This window comes from Sciurus vulgaris (genome assembly GCF_902686455.1).
Source record: "Sciurus vulgaris genome assembly, chromosome: 8".
Classification (NCBI taxonomy): Eukaryota; Metazoa; Chordata; class Mammalia; order Rodentia; family Sciuridae; genus Sciurus; species Sciurus vulgaris.
Genome location: NC_136468.1, coordinates 35675817 through 35699223, shown reverse-complemented (window position 1 = coordinate 35699223; position 23407 = coordinate 35675817). Strand labels below are relative to the sequence as shown.

Below are 23407 nucleotides of genomic sequence, written 5' to 3'. Positions count from 1 at the left end.
CATTTTTAGTTTTCACAGTAATGGGCCCCAATGGGGTAGGGAGAAGGGTTGACCATTAATCCAGTAACTGTCCTAGGTCCCCCAAAACTTTGAAATGTTCTTTGGCACATTCCTTTCCTTAGAACCTTCAGTACAACCATTCAAGCTAGGAGAGTAACTCCATTTACCTTGAGCAAGTTGTTTTAATTGAACAAAGAATCTTCCTATGTAGAAGTGCATTTTTGTTTGGAACTTTATCCAAAGTCATTCACTATTTAGAAAAAACCACCTCACTCCATCTGAGTCAATGTTATAGCACATCAGGATCAGGATTCTTTTATAACTATTGAATACGTAGATGCAAATGGCCATCTACTTTTTCATGCCTTCCAGCATAGTCACCCTTTAGCATATTTGTTGGAAATCCTATTTTATTATAAATTACTTTCTTATTTTCTTTATATTATAGTGTATTAAATCAACAGATTGGTTTAATTTTTAGAATAATTCACTTATACATATATTTATCCATAAATTTCAGGGCAGCATAATAATAACATTTTATAAAAATGAGACACAAGATGTGATAGGGATGCAAACCACTGGTCTATGATATCACATGAGGTTTCTTGTGATTCCAATATGCACCTTGATTCTATGAAAAATGTTCTCTTTGGTGAGTCACTATCAAGCCTTTATCTGTAGTCTTATATTTGAGAATACTGCAAATACATTAAAAAGAGAAATAGTTTCTAAGGCAACATACAGAAAAACGGACTGCTAAATTTTCAAATGTTTACATGGGCAGCAGGGAATTCCACTGTGCTGATACCTATTCACATGGGAACAGAAAGGAATAGAGAAATACCCAAGCTGGAGATGGAACTCTTCACTTCTGTTTGGTCTCAAGAGACTATGCTATTTGCCTCAGCAGGTACCTGTGCCCTTGTTCTGTCCATGAGCCAAAATTCACACATCTTAGTGATGTACTACCTCAGCAATTGTCCCACAAGTTCATTCAAGACTATGTGTGTCCCTAATGTCAAACAGGATGGGCACATCTCACAACACAACTGCAAATGTCTATTTAAACTTCTCATTCAAAAAGCAACACCTTCAGCTCAACATTGGCTTGCAGGTGATACAACTACACTCCTACTTCTCCATCATCAAATTGAAGAGTTGCCACACATCTACTGTCCCAACTTCAAGTCTGTGAAAATATACTGATGGCAAAAAGAAAAATGAAGGCATTTAACATATTCCTTGCAAACTCTTATGGAAATAGTTTTAAAATTAAGATCAGATAAAAATAACCTACTTGAAAATATAAGCATATAAATATACTTTTTAACTCAATTTCTGAAAATAAAAAAAAATTGTCATTTATATAGGAGGAAAAAAGATCTAGTATCAGCAACTTTTTTTTTTTTTTTTTTTTTTAATAAATGACTCTCAATTTTCCTCACTGCTAATATATACAATGCAGGAGACCAAATTACCAGTTTTCTAAAAATATGTCTTTAACCAAATAAGTATGTGGAACATAAAAAGATTGCTGAAATAATACAACTGACTTCTCAAGCCTCCCATAGAGAACAGTTTATGCTCAGCCCCCAACATGTCCAGAGCTAATTAATTTCCATGTTTGTTGGCTTATAAAGTTTATAAGCTTATAAAGGGTTGGTGTCTGGAGTGAGGGGCACAATTTATCCTGATGTAACATTTCAAATCTATTTGATTTGAAGATGAAATAAAAACATCTCTGCCAGCAGCCCTTTGAGAAAAGAAAATGATACACAAGGAGACCTAGCTCCAGAATGTTCTTACCCGCAGGGCCTCAATGACGAGGTCTCTGGCCTCCAGTTCCCCTTCCATAACACTCAGCAGCATCCGTAGCTCCGATTTACTGAGGGTGTCCACATCAAACTCTTTTTTCTGTAACACAAGTTTTTAAAAAGGCAATGACAAACTAGTCCTTAAGAAAGATATACATATCTTACAGATATGCAATAGGTTCTTTTCATTCCAGTGGTTCAGAAGAGGCACTGATACACTGTTTAGTTAAAGACAATCCATACCTTGACCTTCTAGGAGAGGTAAAAGCCATAATGCCACTTTCCTAAATCCCCCCTCTAAGGAGATATAGTTCCCCAGACTGCCTGCACACCTGGATCAGTATCTCTCCAAAGTATGTGGCACAGATTTAAAGTCCCTGGAGTCTGTGTCAAAACAGGCCTGGTATATGTCAGGGTGTTGGGGGTGGGGGCTAGTTGAAGGGTAGCAAAGAAAACACAGATGTATTCCTAAAAGGGCCCCAACATAAAAGCTCCTGGGAGGTTATTATAAATTCCAGGAGATCCAATAATAACAGGTCATGTTTATAGAACACTCTGCAGTAAAGGCCACAAGCGAGCAACCTACAACCAAATCTGGTCCACAGATGTGTGTTACTTGGGCCACAAAAAAACTTTCCCCTGTGTTCAACCTACATTAAAAAAAAAAAAAAAAAAAAAAAAAAAAAATTGAAGACTTCACCAAACAAATAAATACATAATTCCAGAATTCTGGCTTCTCTTCAAAAGTAGACTGATTGGGTAACCCGATTCACAGTTCCAAAGGAAATAATCCACAGAGCCAACTAATAGTCACCCCTTTCAAAGGAACATGTTCTTCATACTGCCCACCCTTCCCTGCCAACATGTATACACATGCTCATGCACACTGCAGGCAGATTCACTTTTAATAAGCTTGGACCACAACCCACTTATAGTTATCTGGGCCTGTGGAACCCTACAATCAAGTTATTGCAGAGCTTTCTTAGGCAAATTTTCTGTAGCTTCTTATTCTATGAGGCAGGCTAGGTGTGGACCTGAGGCTAGAACAAGTGAGCCTTCCAGAGACCTAGGTGTATTACAAGGAGTCAGCACCATGGCCCTGGGGGTCAGAGCTTCTGATACAATGCTTTTCAAGCCCTATCATGTTCTCCACATTCCTTCCCTGATGCTGCATCCTATCTTATGGAATTAAATCACATTGATATACCACTGAATCCAAATTCTTTTGTCTTCAACTCCAACTGCTTTCCTCACGATAACTTTCACAAGTAGGTCCTCTGACATCCATATTATAGATGGAGTGGAGAGAGGAACAGTTAATGTGTTCTCAGCTGGGTCCGGGTGAGTCCAAAGCCGAGGTCCTCCAAAACACACACTGCTCCTCTCTTCTATGGAGATGCTTATTTGACAATCCCAGTCACCATCCTCAGAAGGAAACATCTATCTCCAAATGTCTCAGTACACCAAACCTCAGAAGCTGTTATTCAGTACATTCCAGAACATTACTTCACATTTGTATAGCACCCAATGGTTTTCAAAGTATTCTCAAAGAACCAAATCCAATCCACATGACATCACCATCTCTATTTTTTAGTTAGGAAAACCACAACTCAGAGAAGTCAGATAACATATGCAGATCAAGTAACCAGTAAATGGTAAAACCAGGATATACAACCAAGTGCTATAACTTGTGTGCACACTTGATCACAGCCTTTCAGAACAGGTTCTGTAAGTACAGATGAAAACGGTGCAGTTTTACCAATCAGCCAGTAAGAACTGACTTAGCACTTATATCTACCACCAGACTGTCTTTGTGCATAAACAGAAGTAAACACAGCAGAGACCATGAATGTCTTCAGGGGCTTTCACAAGACCTGACCAGAACTAATCATATCTCACTTCAAAGAAGCCCTCTGGAAGTGGACACAGTGGTATAAATGGGAAAGAGGCATGAGCTCCCTTGAGAAAGATTTTAAAAGAATCTTCCTATGTAAATTGTTTCTTCTTACCCACTAGACTGAGCGTTATTTGGAAAGGCAGAGCCTAAAGATGGAAAAAGAAAAGAGATAAACCTAAAGTGGGTTTGAAGGATACATAGTTTCAGGAGACCACAGCTTAGAAGGTAACTTAGAGATACTCCCTGTGAATAGTAATCCAATATAGCAGGTTCCAAACTCTGGCACTACTACAGTATATCTCATATAGCAGCATGTAAGAATCACCTGGAAATTTTAACTTATAAAGCAGACTGTAGGTCTCTAAGCCTAGAAATTGATTCAGAATTTCTGATTGTTACTAAGGTTCCTCTGATGCTGTTCGTCCAAGCTGGATGACATTTTGAGAAGCATTTCTATAACTTAGTTGAGTCTCTGCTTCCTCATCAATACAATGGTAAACTAGCATCTAATCTACGAAGTTCTTGTGAGGATTAAACAAGAACATATAAATGAAGTAAGTGCTAAATAAAGGCAGGCAATTGTTATTATTATCCCAGATGTTTTATGTAGGGAGTAGTGGGATACTGGCTAAGAGCCTGTTCTTTGAAAAGCTACCAGCCCAAGTCCAATAAACTCAGTTTATTGACAATGATGAAAGACAGACTTTTATCCTGGGTTTTTTTTTTTTTTTTTTTCCTACTGAGATGGGAGAATAAGCTGCAATTCTTACGTGCTTTAAAAGCTAATGTTTTATTAATGTTGTTGCTGGTTGTTCTTAAGATTTTAATTAATTGTATGTTTTATTGTCCTCTTTCCCTGAAGCTTCATAAGCAAAGCACTCCATTTTAAAAACTAATAAATTATAAAAGACATTGCCAAGATTCTGATTCATGTTAGAGTCAGGAGAGCTCGCCCTGTTTCCATCATCACTGACATCACAACAGTGACCTGCAACCAACACTTCTGTTTTTCTATATATTACCATCAATTGAAAGGGAAATTCATTTTAAAAAAATGCCCAGAGCAATGGCACATGCCTATAATTCCAGCTACTCAGAAGGCTGAGGCAAGAGGATCACAAGTTCTCAAGGCTAGCCTCAGGAACTCAGCAAGACCTTGTCTCAAAATAAAAAAAAATAAATAAAAAGGGCTGCAGATGTGGCTCAGTGGTAGAGCACCCCTGGGTTCAATCCTCAGTAGGGGGATAACAACACCACCACCACTGTTACAGGGTTCTTGCTAAACTTTGTCACAGAATATTTTAGAAATCCATCTCACATCATAATGTAGGTGATATTTATTGTTTTAGGTATGTAGTGCATCTGCCTCCTTCATCTCTGCTTACCCACTAGAATACCACTCATTCCTGGCTTCCAAAAATAATGATATTTTCAATTTGCCATTCTCCATATTATGTTTCCATCCCCTATTCTGGCAAAGCAGCATTAAAAAAAAGTACATGAAAATATGGTGGTGATCTTAAAGTTCTAGATATGGTATAAACAAATACAAAGCACTTGGGTAGTTTTAGAAAAATAAGCAAGCCCAGAAGAAAAAGTCCCAATAAAACCTTCACTTTTGTTCCATATGAAATGGCATTTATCTGATATACATATGGAATAAAAATACTTGAACAGAGAGAGAAATTGCTAATGTTTCTTGATTCAATAACAAAAGGGTTGGTTTTAAATCTCATGCTGATAAAAGACTACCTTGATAATTTAATTTTTCAAAAGAAAACAGGACAGATCCAAAACCTGCCAAATAAAAAATTAAGCTGTTCATAAAGGCACCCAAGAAAACATGACCTGCCCCCCCACCACACACAGGACATGCATACAGTCTAAGCTTTTTTTTTTTTTTTAAATTAAAAATCATAAATTTACATAGGGCAATGTTGAGTCTAAGCTTTTTTACTGTACTTGCTCCTCCCAATTAAAAAAAAAAATCTAGCTCTCATTTCTTATTGATAGAAAAAAAAAAAAAAAACAAACTCAAAAATAAATAAAAAGTAAAACAGACCTGTCAGATCTTAACTCTACAGACCTCTCTTAAGGTCTGATCCATTTGCCAGAAAAAGTACTATATGCCAGGAAAAGTTCTGCTGAACACAGTGTAAAACATCTGGCATGGATCTTATCTCACATGGGAAAAAAAAAAAAAAAAAATCTGTCATGGCAGCATAATCTAACCCAGATCTGGTCACCAGATAGAGAAGATATCCTCTTTGTAATACAACAAATCATGTATATTGATGTATGCTATATTGATGCATTGTTAATTTTACTGTATATTAATTTTTCATGTTAATATAGTGCATATTAATCATTAATTTGTTATAACCCATACATTTATGCTTAGGTATAAATGAAAAAGGAGAGACACCCCTTTTCAACACAGTTTTGCTCTGCGAATTACGTATGATAGCTGTACGGAGGGTATTCTTCAGGATTTTCTTATTCAGGCTCAGTGAGGGAGAGAGAAGGAGCAGATAAAACAGAACCTGGCTGAGCTGAGTCATCTTAAACTGCTGGGAACTGAACACAGGTCACTACCAAGGGTCCCCCACCCTCTTGGTCCTAAATCTCAAACTCAGGGAGGTTCTACAGTCACAGGCAAATGGGCTACAGGACCTTGCCCATATCCTTAGAGAATTAATAGCTTGGCACACTGATGCCCAAGTCTTCAGGACATGGTGGAGCCACAGTGGCTGAGTGCCCCTCAGTTCTTTATCCAAACACACCAGTCTTATCAGGGCTCCTAGGTGAAACATTTTAGTAGGTAGACACATTCTCTACCTCTTTCCAGCTTAAAACCCAGTGGGTTGTGCCTACCTTTGATCAATACCTCTTAAGGAGGAGGGAGGGTGTCTGAGAGAGCAGATGGAGTGGATGTGACTAGTGAACAATCAGCAAAGAAGGGCAAGTCGTTTGTTGGGTTCTCAGGTTTCTCATCAGTAAATATGGATATTGAGCTAAATGATCTCTAAAATCTCCTCCAGCCCACAAACATCCTAATTTCATGAACCACCAGGGTAACTGGATTGGTGAACTGAGGAGGTATAGGTCATTCCCTGAGACTAAAAGCCTTTGAGAAGTACTTGAGGAAAACTTTGCTCAGAAGTTACAGAAATGATGAGTTTTGATACTCATTTAATAGTGTATGCCAATAATAATACACTTAGAACTTCCTAAGGAAGTAAGATTTATTCTTTGAGATAAATAAGGACTGTAAAGAAGGGAAAGCAATGAAGCATCTTGAAACTTCAAAAGGCTCACAATTTGAAGACTGAATCATTGACATGGAAAAAAAAAAAAAAAAAACTAAATCCAGCTTTCTAAGAACACAGAATATGAATTTAGTCCATTATATTTTTCATGAAGAAAATACATGTTTCTCATGCATTCAGACCATTTTAAAATTTGTCATTTTTTCTTGCCTTGAAATTATTCCTCCCGATTCCTCTCTACATGGAAGAATGAGTTTTCATGAGAGGGTTACATACCTCTGATTTTGCTGTCCCTAGTCCTTCTCATTCTTCACATTCATCTGATACGCAGTTTCAAGAAGCAGCCTAGCTTCTACTTTTGTATGTCTTCTAGATAGACTCCAGAAATCTTGTTTTCTCAATTCAGTCTTAGACTCTGTTGTATTAATTCATCTGGCAACTAATCATGTCCTGCCTAGTACCTTTCCTCACAGAAGTAAATTTATATTCTCTGGTCACTCTATTTCCCCAATCTTACTAGATGTGTCAGGATAGCAAGAATATTACATCTTCACATGATTTTATCTAACGCAGCCTGACTGCAACTTTTGGTATTAAGTGTCTATTGCCTGCAGCATACAACAGCATGAAATGTTGCAGTTCGCTAAAATACAATGTATTTTATCCACTCTACAGGCAACTAAGATACAATGCTACAGTTCACTCTAGAGGCAACTAAGTAACAGAGCTCTCAATCAATCGTGGATTGTTTTAAAAATCATTTAGAGTAACCTAAACTGGGAAGTCTTTTAAAACAACATACAGGGAACAAGGGGTCCTCCACATACCTCAAATAGATCACACTGCCTGAGGTTCTTTGTCTTTCCTGCAAGACAAGGCGCTCTCAATGTATTGGGAGGAGGTAATACTGACAAGGAAACAATGTCAGGAAGGAAAACTGGTAATGGATGTAACTAATTTTAACTAGAGAAAGCTGAAATGGAAAGCAGAAAAGTGGCTCAGTCAGGGGTGACAGCATCTGATAATTAGGCCCAGCTACCTCCTTTTTTCTTTTTTCAAAACTCCCTCAGTCTCCATTTCCTCTTTAGGGAAAGAAAAGACTGCATCTTAGAAAAATAAAAGTATTTCCATCTGAACTCAGCTTTCGATGTTATATCGGCCTGACACAGGACATGAATTAGATCCCCATGGGAGAAAGCACCCATACCTATTGATTGTCCTTTAAGAAGCTTGATGATCTGTAAGTGGCAAATGTCAGTTTTTTCAAACTGAAGAGGCTGGGATGTGGAGGGCTAAATTATATTCTTACAATAATGAAGCCCTTCTGTGGGAGAACTCAGGCAGACTTTTTGGAATCATTCTAGTTGTCTTTCCAATGAAACACAACAATGTCAAAACTAAATAATTTACAAATACATACTCCACAAAACAATGTTGATTATACTTCATTTACTAGACTGGCCTTTCAAATAGATCCTCAAACTATTAGTTGTGTATTAAAAATTTATTCAGAGATAATCTCCCCCCTAAAATCAGAATTTCCACATTGATGATACCATATTGTACATAGCATTAGTAACATAATCTCATCTTTGTGCAGGTTGTTCATAAAAGATTAGACTAAAATTCTAAACAACCTTTATGTCAACACCATTATCATTACTCTCTGGTGTCTATTCTCTATTTCTTTACCTAACCACCAAAGAGAAAAGACAAATCTCCTTTTCCATGGTATATAGAGAGCTCCCTTAGAGATGAATCCAATCAAGAGTATTCTTACAAAGGCTCTAAAACCACATTCAGATGTGCTTAGGCAACAAGTACACAGAAAGTGGGCAAAAATATGGCTTCATCCTTCCTAGGCACTTTTTAAAAAATATTAATTTATTTTTATTATAAACAAATGGAATACATGTTGTTTCTCTGTACATTTGTGTAATCATACATTTACATACTGTAATGATGTTTGATTCATTCTGTTATTTTTTCCTTCCCCTCACCCCTCCCACCCCTCTTTTCCCTCTATAAAGTCCCTCCTTCCTCCATTCTTGCTCCCCTCCCACCCCCCATTACATGTCATCATCCGCTTATCAGCGAGATCATTCATCCTTCGGTTTTTTGAGATTGGCTTATCTCACTTAGCATGATATTCTCCAACTGCATCCATTTGCCTGCAAATGTTCCTAGGCACTTTTAAAGTTGAATTCTAGTCCCATGTTTTGTGCAGTTACAGACTATTCAAAAATCTTGCCTAACTGCCTCCTGTCTGGCCAGTGTTTCTTTTCATTCCGCTTCCTTGTCTCCAAACTTTCCCACATTTCCATCTTATTCTCAATCATCCCTTCCTCCAGGTCCAAATGGGTAATATCACCCTGACTTCAGGATGGAAGTGGTACAGTCAGCATCTTATCACCACCACACCCCAGCCTCAATCATCATTTGGAGGAGAGGTAATCTAAAGAGAAAACGAAGAGTGTTGAAAATTAAAAATCTGGGAGCATTTGCCAATTCATTGAGAAAAGCAGTTTGGAAAGGGGTAATATAAAAATGAAAATCTTTTGATTCAAGACCTCTATTATCTACAATGTTAATAAAAAACATAGACCAATAGTTTCATTGTAATCTGGTAACAAAATTTTCCAATTAGCCAACCAACATTAAGTATTATGACTTGGCTGTTTAATGGATTTTTCTTTCATTTTCTTCATTCAATAGACATCTGTAAAATAGAGGCCATGTGTTGGTACTGTGATAAGTAACCTTTGCTTTCTTTCACAAATAAATTCGCACAATTCTCTTAGAAAGTCTCTGTTCTCTCCCAGTCACAACCTTGCCTTCACATGATCAATAGCAGATATCTGTAAATGACTAAATACCAAGACTGTTAAACATTTTTGAACTCAAACTTATGTGACACACATGAGAACAGAACCAACTGGCAACTCAGCCAAGGTATGAATTCAATCACAAATACGACAAATGTCTTCTGTACACAAAACTGCTCCTGTGAGAAAAACAGTGACAACAGCAATAGCAATGACAATAGTAAAGTCCAAAAGGGGAGGGGGAGCAGGTGCAAATAGAAACATACCGCTTATAATTTAAGAAGAAAAGAATAAACACGCATCCCACTGGAAAGGAGTCATATTCTAATCTTTGAGGAAATTTTATTTCAACTTCTGCAAATTTTAAGCTATTTTTTTCTACAGCCTACAGCTGAGGCTGACATGGAAGCCTGTGCGCTCATCTTTGAAAGCCTTTTATGTGTGTCATGTCTCAAGGAACCCCGAGAACCAGACATGGGTGCACACTGCTTCCTGCAGTCTCTGTCCACATCCCCTTCGTATTGAGGCCCAGCTGAAACGCCCTCATTCTTTGGAGCATTTCCAGATCCTTCCACTAGGAACTCTCTCTTTCTCTGCTTGTTTCTCCCGATATTTCTGTTGCAAATTATTTGTGCCTCTCATGACACCACAGTCTCTGATACGATGTCTTGGTGTATGTCAGTTTCTATCAATATGATACGTTGCTTTAGGTCAGCAAAGATGTTACTCATGATGCTTCCATCTTGTAAATGTTCAATGATACATGATAAAATGGCAAGATTTATTTTGTGAAACTTTCAATATTCTGTAGTTGTCATAGAACTACAATTTAGCTTTAAAAAATTAGCAAAATCAACTAAGATTCTCTTCATTGCATTTACATTCAATATTGTCACCCAAACAACAAAAATGTCAAGGTGCAAGCCATTAAGTTGTTTTAACATCATTGTTGTGCATTTTTAAGCAAAAATATTGTCCAAGTTTTTCTTTGTTGTCCATCACCATGACAACAAAATTCATACCTACTTTTTGCATATTAGCTGCTAAAGAAAGCTCAGAATGGTAAGACTGTTGGTTGGCTTCCCAAATATAGCTTTAAAAAAGATCTCCATTTTCCTTTCATTCCTAAATTCTTTGGTGACAATAAAAATCAGGAAGATTTCTTTTTTCCATACTGCCTTATCCATTAGGGGTTATTTTCAGAGTATAAATAGCAATATGGCCTATAAAAGTCATCACATTTGGCTAAGACACTGAAAATAACCCACGTCTCCCGGCATGGTTCACAGCAAAGACTATTAATATGATCCTATTGAATAATGTAGCTGTTAGCCAGCTTTATACTTGGGATGCTTTCAGGATTTAAACAGCTAAGAACAAGGATCACAAACTAAATTTAAAACACTCCACTGAAAATGATATTAAACTGAAAACTATAAATTAAACTTGTTCCTAAGCAACAAACTAAATAGTCAAAACTTAGTGAAAACACTCACTTTCAAAAATAGCCTACTGCTTTGGAAGCTCCGTTGGCTCACTGCTGCCAAATGTATATATAAAAATGCACAATATGTAAACCAATTTGAAATGAAATAAATCTCTAACATGCAAAAAAAAAAAAAAAAACAAATTGCTTGCTAAAATAAAAAAAAAAAAAATTAAGTCCTCTGTTTTGAAAGAACCCAAAATGCATAAACATGCCTTTGGTTTTTAACCATTAGATAAGAAGTAATTATGACAAATATTTCTCTACCTGTTCTTTAGCGTAAAGATCAATCTATATTTCAAGGAGCTGATAAAATGGATCATGTTTTTTCAAGTCGAATTTATTTTGAAAAATAGAATACCCAGTTTTACTGCACAAGTCAGCAAAATATCTTAAAAACCAAGTTATTATTAAAAAGCTATTAGATTAAGAGACTTTTCCTGCATCTGAGAACCCTAAAGGATTCTATACAAATAACAAAGGAGGTTCATTTCCATAGATTTTCCATGGTTATTCCCATTAACAAGCCTAAAATCATCAAATCCCCAGCAATCAGCAGTGAAATTCAGACTTCCAAAAATTTTAAACAGAGAGAGGACACTGACCTTGTTTAGCCCCCAAATCTTCTTGCAACCAAGGTGGTGTTTACAATCTAACAAAACTGTATGTCAGCTACACGTCACAAATCAGATGTTTGGGTTTGATTTAATTGTCAGGTGATTAAAATATTGGGTAGAAAGAAGCTCATTCTAAACCGATTAAACAAACAAATCCAACCTTCCTGGGTTACAACACACCACCTCTTTTTCCTTTGATTCTCTTTCCCTTACCATCTTTAGGGCATGTAAGTTTCCAATCATTTCAGCTTCCCAGAGAGGCTTGTTTTAACACCTAGCTTTCTTATTGAACCTTGGAGGAGAACTGCGAGAGTGAAAAGGTTTCATCTGAAATCCTTAAAACTCCACATTTTCCACACAAAGAATGAAAATTCGATTTTCCCTAAAGTTTGAGCTCCAAATTTGACAGTTTCTCAAGCGGAAATCAGCAGCCCTCCTCCTCCGTTTCTTCTTTCCTTTTCAAGCTCAGTTCCTCTCACCCCCGAGTGCCTTCCTCCACAGCTCTCCATTCCCTCTCCAGAAAGCCCGAGCTCCAGAGGTGGGAGGAAGTTAAGACAGCCCTGGCTGTTTACGCCCTGCCCTGCCCTCTGCTGCCTTTAACACCGACTTCACTCAGGTGGTGGGAGGAACCGAGGGGGCGTCCACGCCCGGCTCACTCCATCCCACCCCGAGTCCTCGGCGAGAGCGGCAGGATCGCGCCAAGAGTGGGAGGTGCTCCCACATCTGCCTTTCTTTGCAGATCTTTGCAGCTCCCGAGAAGCTGCTTTACAAGCCCCGAGAAGATCTGGTATCCAGGAAATGTGGGTCCAGCCCTCATCAGGGAAGGGGCTGGAAAACACGAGCAAGTGTCAATACACGGGGATATTCAAGGTGCTAAACACAGGACGAGCTGTGGGAAGAAGCACAGTCGGCTTCCAGACCCCAGCCGAGAACAATGTCTAGAAACCAGGTGCAGAACCTCCACCTTGCCGGGGCATCGCCTCGGGAAGAACGACCCCACCACAACCACCACCACCAAGTGATGGGGCAGCAGGCAGCTAGGACCAAAGTGCTGTCGCTCAGCTGCAGCAGCGCCCACAACTGGGCGCGGGCCTCTCCCAGCGGGCCTCCCAAAGGCACACGGAGAGACACACACAATGGGCATCCCCACACCTGCTTGGTGATGGCCCGCCTCCCTCTCGCTGCTTTCCCGGGTCCACTGAGAGGTGCCAGGCACCTCGGGGACATGCGCTCACAGCCACGCGCGCAGCAAAAGGTGAACAATGGGGGGTCAGATTCGCCAGGAAACACACTCAGTCCTCGCTCCCGGCCAAAATGCCCCGCGGCGGAGGGGGTGGGCGTAGAGGTTGCACAGGACACACGCAGAGAGCCCTAAAGGACAGAAGGGATCCCTAACCCTGGTGGCCGCCCCGTCCCACCCGAACCAGCCTCTGGCCGTGGGGGCGCCCGGAGAAAGGGGCACCCCGAGGTGTCCGGGATAAAGAACGTCCCGGGGACGGGGATCCCGACCCAGCGGCCGCGTCTACACACCTCCCGCTCCCGCCCCGGGAACTCGGTTACCGCCGCCTCCGCCGTAGCCCCAGCCGCGTCCTCGGGGGCGCGGGACAAGTCGGGCTCGCAGCTCGCGCCGTCCGTCGCCATCTTCCTGCTCTAGCGGATCCGAATGCGAGCTCGGAGCGGCGGCTCGGGGCTCAGCCCTCTCCGAGCGGGCGGCGCTTAACCCGCTGCTGGCCGCGGGCGCTCGGAGCCGGGCCGCGGCGCTCCCTCCGCCCCTCGCCGCCGCCCCCGCCACTTAACCCGCGGCGCGCCGGGGCGGCTCAGCCCGCCCCGCCCCGCCGCCGGCCTGCGCAGTCCCCGCGCGCGCGGGACCAGGGACCAGAACGGGCACGCGACCCGGACCCCTGCGGCCCGGCCAGCGGATGGAGGAGCCAAGGACACCGACGCTTGAAGAGATGAAGGAAAGTGTCCACGAGACGATCTCCAAGCAAACCTCCACCAAGCCCGCGCCGCACAGACCCGATTAAAGGGCAGGCTCCTGAATCTGAATTCACTAAGATCAAGGGAAATCCTTCACTTGGGCTCCCTCTACCTACCCCGCTGTCTGCCAATTAGGGATTACTTAACGCACCCCTTCTTAAATTTCTTTTTCTTAAATTTCCTTGTCGCCAGGGCATCTGTACCCCCTTTATGTGCATCTTTTACCCTCTGTATATATGCACCTGGGTTTGTTTTATCCGGTCATCGACTGTGGTTCTTCTCCCCAAATTATCAACTCCCAGATGAAAAAGATCCTTTAGTGCCCCTCATCTGGTACCTTTCTATACCGTCTCCTTTCCAAAGAAGGCTAAGAGGCCCTTTTTTATTCTATTGACTCCCAAGGAAGAGGCTCTTTTTTGTTCTTTGAATCTCAAGTCTGATGTGTCTTCGGAAAAACTAAGTGTTAAATGCCATAGCTTTTTAAAGTAAGTCCTCTACTTTTGAAAGAGGTTAGAAGACTACCACCCCTGCACGTGAGGACATAGAGACACACACACACACCTTCGTTAAAATTGATTCTATAGGACAGAGTGCTGCCCAGCATAAGAGAGGCCTTGGATTCATTCCCCCAATATTGCAAAAGGAAAAAAAAAAAAAAAAAAAAAAAAAAAAAAAAAAAAAAAAAAAAAAAATGGGGGAAATACAGGGCTCAAGATTTTTAAGATGAGTGAGTTAGGCCCAAACATTAATTTTTCCTTCCTGCATCTGATTCAGTTCCTATCCTTTCTTGCCAATTCTCAGAATGTGAAAATCTATCACCTTATCAAGACCATATGGTACAGCCCTTCCCAAGTCTCCAGATCCCTAGAACTGTGTTGAAAGCTCAAAATCAAATTGAGGCATTCAAGCTGAGTTTCAAGAAGTAAAATCACAACCAAATCCTGCACTTGAAATTCTGGAAGATGAATGACTGGAATGTTTAGTCCAAGGGTTACAGATCAGATCAAAAGCTTTTTCTTTTTTAAATGGAAGACTTCTAATGAAAGGTTTGGACACTTTAATTGTTCCACTTTCCAAAATGGATCCAAATATGACACAAACCAGACCAGAGAAGATCTGGGAAGACCCCCCCCACCCCCAAATTGTCGATCAATAAAATCTAAAAAGTTCTCTCTCAGCAGAGAGGTCAAGAAAGAACTTTAACCTGGAACCCTGGGGTTAAGGGTCAGAGTCTTAGAAATCACCTGCAGGCAATTCTGTGAGTAGAGGGCTCAACTATTTGTTTTCTTTGACTTTACTGATAGCTATTACCTGTCTTGCTGGGCCCTTTGGCTTCCATGGTTATTCATCATTGTCTTTTATCAGACGTTCTGTCTAAAATTACTCAATATTGGAATATCTAGACTCCTTATATGATGAAAGAAAAGCATTTGACAGTAAAAGTTAGATACCAAAGGGATAGTAAATATTTAAAGTTAGAATCAAGAATATTTCTTGTTCTTTGCAAAATGCATGTTCACACATCACAAGATCACAATTTTCTGGATACTGATGTTGAAATACTACCCAAGAAATTAATTGGTTTACTTGTGGAAAAAAATAAAATAATAGACTTCTTAGGAATTAAGAACCAGATATATGAAGTGACGCTATCTCTGGAAGCAAATCTCATGTATTTTATTCGTAACTCAATTTTTAAAAATCATTGGGAAGAAATGGCTTGCATTTATGTAAATACATTAAAAGCAAAATCCTGTCAGAAAGAAGTCATTTTCTTCCCTTTCACTGACCTGTGTGTATGTGTGTGTGTGTGTGTGTAAAAATGAACAAAAACCACTAGACAGCACATTTTCTATCAAAATTCAGGATCTCAGGAGGGAAATCCACAGCATTTTGTTTCCATCTTAAAGCTGCCACTGCTGATGGATGAATATCCAGCCTACATACACAGAGGCAGCATACGAGGAGTTAACTTCCTTACCAGTGTCCTGGCCTGGTGCTGCTTCTCCATGGGAGAACACTTGCTGGTTTAAATTCTCTCCTGAGAATTAGCCTGGATTGTGAATGCAAATTAACTCTTTCTGAAAGACTTCCTTTGCACAAAGACAGCCTCTATTACAGTCCAGCCAAATACATCTGAAAGGGTAGTGACTTGATGGTTCCAGAAATTAAATCTTTTGAAGCTTCATTAAACACCTAACTAATAATAATAATGAAAGTCATCTCAGGGCTATAGTGAAAAATATAGGAGCTGAAGAAATAGCTCCTTTGCAGAGCGTTCACCTAGCATGCGTTAGGACCGCAGTTCGAATCCCAGGCCGCTCAAATGAGAAGGAAAAAAAAAAAAAAAAAACCCGCAGAAAAATATAGAAAGGTAGGGTATAAAAGAAGAGATGGAAGTATAACAGAAAATAAGGAATCCCTATACCAAAAATGAATCATGATTCTTAATCAGTAAATTCATTTTGGCATTAAGATGGAAGGAGAGATATTGAACATATTGCAGATAAAGAAAACTAATATTTGCATTATTTTCTCCTTTGAACATTAACGATGATGTTGATGTCCCGCTGACAAAAGAATTTGAGACTAATTATTTTTCCAAACCCTGGAATGGAGGTGTTTGAGTCAGCTATAGCTCACACTTCAAGGGTCTCTTTTAAGACAAGAGAAATGACTTGTTGAGGCTAGGAATGCAGACGATAGTTGGGGAGCCAAGTGGTTTTCTGATTAAACCATACCCTAGGCCTCACCAGCCACATCCTCCAACCACAATACCAAAAACTCAGAGTTACACATAATGATGCAATGGGATGCTTCCTTCCATGTGAAAAGATAAAGGAACATTTACCCTAGAATAGTTTCCATCAGAGAATAAGAGAATCCTTTATTTCAGTCAAATGACAGCATTTATGTTAATTCCAAAGAGCAAACCATATGTTATTATGTTTTAGTATTGCCAAATGACAAAACTACTGAGTAGCAAATCACTTCTGACTATATCCAAAAGGCTATAGTTAGACAATTTAAATATTCCAGCCCACGCTTATTCCTGTATACATGGGGGTGACCAATCTACCAAGCCCCAAATCTTGGCATTGGGAATTCTATAACAAGAGTGCAAATGAGCTCCCAGTACCCTGTATCTAACACATGCTTTTGAAATCAAGACATTGCCAGAAATGAGTTTTCATCTGACCTAACAGCATTTCCTCATAGTCAACTTGTCATTATTGACATGTGCTTTAGGGTCTTTGTGGATTTTATTCAGTAAATTTAATTCTAATCTAGTAAGACACTCTTGTCAACAACCTATGGATTTGGAAGGCCTCCTCCACCAACTGTTGTTGGCATGTGCCAAGGAAATGCAAGTTATTTTTACCTAAGCTCAGGCAAAACATAATTAGGAAATCAAATCTGTTATGAGGAACCAAGCCAAAGCTAAATGTAAATGATATTATCATCACCCCTGGCCCACCTTTAACCAGGAACTTATCACTCAAGTGCTAAAGTGATGTGCAAATATCAGCTTTTACTGAAGTGTTAAAGGTACAGTAAGAATGTGCTGGGAAGTGATATTGGTCAAACTGTATTGCTATATTGTGTGTATGTATGAATATGTAATACCAAATTCCATCATTATATACAACTATAATGCACCAATAAAAAAATGTGGAAAAGAAATGTACAATAAGAACTGTATTCCCCAGTCCAGTCACTCTAACGACATCAGGGCTAATACAGAACAACAAAGTAGAGTTGGTTCAGTTCTAGTGAATGTTTTTAAAATTTTAAATCATAACTTGGTAGTTTGGACTCTTATCTGCAGAAGTCATTTACAAGAGTAAGTTTTAGTGTAGAAGGATGTTTTAGTGCAAAACCATTATGGAAAAACAATTTTAACAAAAGAATCTAGCCTGCTGCTTCCCCTTACTCACCTGAATTGGAAATGGATCTGAACATTTCTGTTTATTTAGCCTCTTTAGCTACCCTACAAGCCTGCAGTATGTAGTTACCAGGCAACCACAAAGGCAGGGTGTTTATACCATTAGGCATTAATTATAGCAGAGCTTTATTTTTCTTAGAAAGTTTAAAAACTATATAAATAGGTCATGACATCAGACCCTTTTCCTCTCCGATTAGGAGTGTAGAGCCAGCTATAAAGCCATAGCTGAGATTTTCCTTTCACTATAGTATATGTATTGGAGGGAAATGCAGTGTTTGAAGAATTAATAAGGAAATTAAAGATGATGCCTTTCAATCTTAGTACATATGTAGATGGCATTTATGTTTGACTCAGTGAGAATATACTTAGAAAATAAAAGCAGAAAACTGTAAGTATATAGTTCTATGTAAAACTCTGAAATAAACCAACATTCTTTAACAAACATAATCACTTGATGTACACTTAGTTATTGGAATTTCACGTATGTTTAGGGTTTTTTGAGACATAAACTTCACCTTACACTGCCCCAAATCTCATTTAATGATAATATTTATTTTTGTCTGTTAAGATACTTTTTGATTACCACAGATCAACTGGACTCATTTAAAATAAACAGGAAACTTGATATCATTTGAGAAAAGAAATTATATATATGTATATATATATATATATATATATATATATATATATATATGGAGTTTAATAACCAGTAAATGCAAACTACAATTTAATTCACAATATTTACAAAACAATGTCATGGCTAGAGTTGAAGACTTAATTATATTTATGATTCAAGAACTAAAAGGGAAAAAAAAAGTGTTGGGATTGCTATTTTCATTCTGGAGAAGTGAAGTCACTTGAAGAATAATAAAGAATATTACTTCTGGCAAACCAACATTAAGGTTTATGTATTTTAGAAAGTTTTGTTCTGGCAATCAGCCAGACATGTTTTATGGTTAGCAATATACTAAATATGTTTTCCTTATGGAAAAACAGAGCTAGCCACATACTGGCCATTATTCTTAGAGTTAACATCCACTTAATCATTACATCATCACTTAATACTCATTATTCATCAGTTTCAGCATAATCTCTTTAAAGAAGAATAATATTATGGCATTTGCAAATAAATGGATGGAATTGGAGAATATCATGCTAAGTGAAATAAGCCAATCTCAAAACACCAAAGGCCAAATGTTTTCCCTGATAAGTGGATAGTGATATATAATGGGGGTGGAGGTGTGGGGAGTGAGAGAAGACTGGGGGAACTTTAGATTTTATAGAAGGAAATGAGAGGGAGGTGAGTATGAAAGATGGTGGAATGAGACAGACATCATTACCCTATGTACATGTATGATTACACAAATGGTATGAATCTACCTCGTGTACAACCGTAGAAACGAAAAGATGCACCCCATTTGTGTACAATGAATCAAAATAGAGTCTGTAAAAATTAAAAAAATAAATAAATACATACATAAATAGAATCCATTATGTTAATATGTATTTTACCACTATATTTTCTTCTCTTCAAAATCTGCTTCAGACCTTGTCAGCTTTTTGCCTACCCACTGATCATCCAAGACAGGAGGCCATCACAAGACACCTTTGCTTGACACCTTTCTGCTTGAATCAGACTTTGATCCCCACCCAATGTGACCATAGATGCCCACTGGAATGGTGATGGAGAACCTCATTCCCACACTTTATAATTTGGGGTGTTGGCAAGGGAGGAGTTGAACAGAGCCTGCTCCGGATCCCTGACTTTGAGCTGTGAGTACAGGCACCCATAAACAAAACCACATTGCCTTGTTCTATTTTCTTTATAGAGTTATATTTAGAGTTATAGAAACAAATGAAAAAGAAACCACAAACAAAAAAAAAATCATAGATTTTAAACATCAGAGGTAAAGCAATAATACTTCTAGAAGAAATATATTTTCATGAACTTGTAAATCAGAACAAAGGTGGTTAATTTTGACACAATCCAATTTATTAATCTTTTTTTCTGGTGTGATTAGTTTTTATGTCCTATGATTTTTTTTTCTCTGGTTCTAAAATTGCAACTTTTTTCTGCTAGTTTTCTTGATGTCTCATCCTGCACATGCCCAGCTCTGAATTCAGTTTAAAGTTAGAGAAGGAACTACATGAAGATTTTTTTTTTTTGACTCTTTCTCCGAAGTTCCTTCCTCTGAGACTTTGTCCTTCAAGTCTCAGACACTTGGGAACACTCCAAACCTGACTCCTGTAAAGTTTTAGCCCGGTAAAACTCATGTTTATTCCCCAGCTGCACCAAACCCATCATAGCCTTCTTCTTAGAAGAATCAACTTCTAAATTTCTGTTTGAATTCATGACTTGCCTATTATCTTCTAAGAGTTTTATTTGTTGTTGTGGTTCAGTAAAAAAGTTGGTCCAACACTAGCTACTCTGTCATAACTGGAACTGCTTACTTTTAGAAAGCAAAACTTTTTAATATTTTCTTGCCTAATTGGATTGTACCCAAAACTGTGTTTTGTTTTTTGTTTTTGTTTTTATCTTATCCTGGGGTTGAACCTAGCTCTGACTCTCCAATTGCCATTGTCAAATAAAATCCAGGCAGCAATCTACCACTTCATCTGTAGTCTCACATCAAAAATCATGCTGGCAATAAAGTATGTCAGTGCAATTGTAGAATTTAATACCATGAGGTACAAACTCTATTACCCGTTTTTAAAATGCAGGCTTTTCCTCCAATTTCTAGGGAGTGGCATACCTGGATTTCAAAAAATAAGAATGAAAAGAGGAGAGGAAGAGTAGGGTGAAGGTGGCCTTTGAGTTCCCTTCAATTAAGAGACTAATGGTTAAATGGGTGTGTTTCAATGCAAAAGGGCATCTCAAATAGGAAAGTCCAAGGAAACTCTGGAAACCTTTCTTCTGTAAATTTTCTCAATTTTAAGGTCAAGTGAAGCTTGGTGGGTCTGCAGTATCTGACACTGGGCCTTGCACATGACAAGCAGTCAGTAAATATTTATTCCAGTTAATTAAATGAAATCAGGATATGAACAGACAGAAAGACATATGAACATGGATGAGCAAATATTACTACTCCTTACTTTGTGTCATGGGTCCCTTTGGCATTGTGGTGAAACCTATTGATTCCTTCTCAGAAAAAGATAAATGCATAAAATAAAACACTTAGAATGGTTGTGGGTGTAGCTTAGTGGTAGAGCATTTGCCTAGAACATGTGAAGCCCTCAGTTTGATCCCCAACGTGGCAAACAGAAAGCCAAGAGGATCGTAAATGAAACTAGTATATTAAAATTCAGTGATCAAAATTCTTCATCTAAAAAACAAATTTGTGGTCTGGGGCTATAGTTCAGTGGTAGAATAATTTTCCTAGCATTTATGAGGCCCTGGGTTCAATAGAGAAGAAACTACATGAAGATTTTTTTTTTACTTTTTCTCCAAAGTTCCTTCCCACCTGTGATGGGAAAAAATGTAATGTTAGCACAGTGAAAAATAAGATAAAATGTCAAGTCCCATAATTAATAGAATCCTGAAATTTTCATGAATGTAAATATTATTTTGGAATCCCTAATCATTATATTTAGATTTTAAAATATCTATAATTCCCACCATAATATAATCTCAAGTATGGTCAGGTCTCTTGTGGTCTACTTCCTAAATTCATAGTTGAAATAAATGCAGCTATGAGTAAGCAATTAGTGAAAATGCAAATATAATTCACTTTTAATTATTAATTTTTAAAAAATGTTCATGTTTAAAATTTTTTTCATGGCTTTTAAATATATACTAAATACATTTATTAATTTACCCATTTTGAGGATTTGAAATAGGTCAAGCAGAAAATGCTAATCAATAAATTCTTCACCTGTCCAAAAATTTAACACAACTCAGGTCACGCACTGTAAGTACAGGTGAAGTGCAGGGTGCACACGTAAGTACGTACCTTTACCTAGCTGTGTGACCCTGGGGAAGTGTTATGATTCAGTTAGCTCTTCAGTGAAGTGGCAATCATAATGGCTGTCCCTCTGTAGGGTTGTTGAGAGGATTAAATTAACTATTTAAAGCAATTAGAACAGTGCCTTGACCCCCAATAGGCTCCCAGTAGGTTTTGACATATGACTATTTTCATGTTTATCTTACACCTATTAAAAAATTAACAATTGGCCTAGTACACATGGAGTTTTAGAAAGAAATTTATGGAATTTAATAAAATGATTCTACAACTATACAACAGCCTTAACTAGGCCATTTGTATAAATTTTTAATTTTAAACCAAATATTCCATAATTCTAGATTAAATATTAAAAACTCAATAAGTGCTTGCAAAAGTCTTAATAGAGCTACTTGGGATCAGTCATATAAACATAAAAGTCAAATTGGTTGTTGCTACCTTTAGAGCGTGACTTTTTATAAAATGAAGAAGTAAGTTTTAATTAAATAGCCATTGCATTGTTTTAAAAACTACTACTAGGAATTATGTAGATCTGAAGTTACAAACTCAGATCTATGCTAGGACATTTGAATTTGAATCTAGCCTTATTATGTAAACCAACAGACCAAGTCAAGAAAGCAGACATCTTTTGTAAGATTCATACAGCATTTTCTTTTTGGAAAATGAGTAAACTTTCAGCACTTAGACATTAGAAAATTTCATATAAAACTTCAACTCTCCAGCTCCTTGAAAATTTAGAAAATTGGATACAACTTGTCTCATATAGATTCCCCAGGATGGAGGCAGGACCTCTCCAGTTGGATGGTATCTGCATCTGTTCTGTTTTATTTCACTTGCTTGTTTCTCATAAGCACATTACTTGCTTGTCTTCCACAAGGTTTAAAGTTCATGATTCCTAATGGAAAACATTATAGTTTGTGTGATTCCAATAAGATGGAGTACATTTTATTTATTTCAATTTTTAAAAAGTAGAGGAAAGAAACTTGGATTTAAAACCACTTCTGAGTCCTGGCTGTATAGGTGTCTTGCCATTCATCATCAAAAGGCATTCTAATAATTTATAAGCACTCTGAAAAATATTGTGACAAACATCTGCTCAAAAGGAACTCATTTGTCCTCTGCTGTCCCACAAGTGACTTTTACATCATGCAGCTCATCTCCAGTGTTAAGAGATAATAGACTTGAGGCAGTGTGGGGTGCCCTGGTGCTTCTCAAAAGTGTTTCCACATATTGACTTGTTACCTGCAATCCTGAAGTTTATATAAAGGAATTTTTCACTAATAATAGTCATAGTACTGAAGAATGCTTTCTTTGGGGGCGGTGAGGAGCCACTGAAATGAGACCAGATTTTTCTTATTCAGTGTAGGGTGCTATAAAAAAAAGGTCATACCAGACAGCTTAAACAACAGAATTTTATTTCTCATAGTTCTGGAAGCTAAGAACTCCAAGATCAAAATGCTGACTGCTTTGGTTCTTAGTAAGAAGAGTCCTTTTTCTGACTTGTAGACCAATTTCTTTGTATCTTTACATAGCCTTTCCTCAGTGTGTGCACAGAGATACAGAAAGATACACACCCACAGACAATCTCTCTTCCTGTTCAGCCACTTATCTCAG

At 38.3% G+C, this 23407-nt stretch overlaps 1 protein-coding gene across 1 annotated transcript in view; it reads right to left on the bottom strand.

Annotated features, from left to right (window-relative positions):
- The window catches only part of CTTNBP2 (cortactin binding protein 2), a 149687-nt gene extending 135962 nt beyond the window's left edge, over positions 1-13725 (bottom strand). Inside the window, 2 exon segments of the mRNA XM_079149344.1 lie at positions 1810-1917; positions 13442-13725. Coding sequence (XP_079005470.1) covers positions 1810-1917; positions 13442-13552 — 219 coding nt within the window. The 5' untranslated portion in view covers positions 13553-13725.
- Between the last annotated feature and the right edge of the window lie 9682 nt (positions 13726-23407).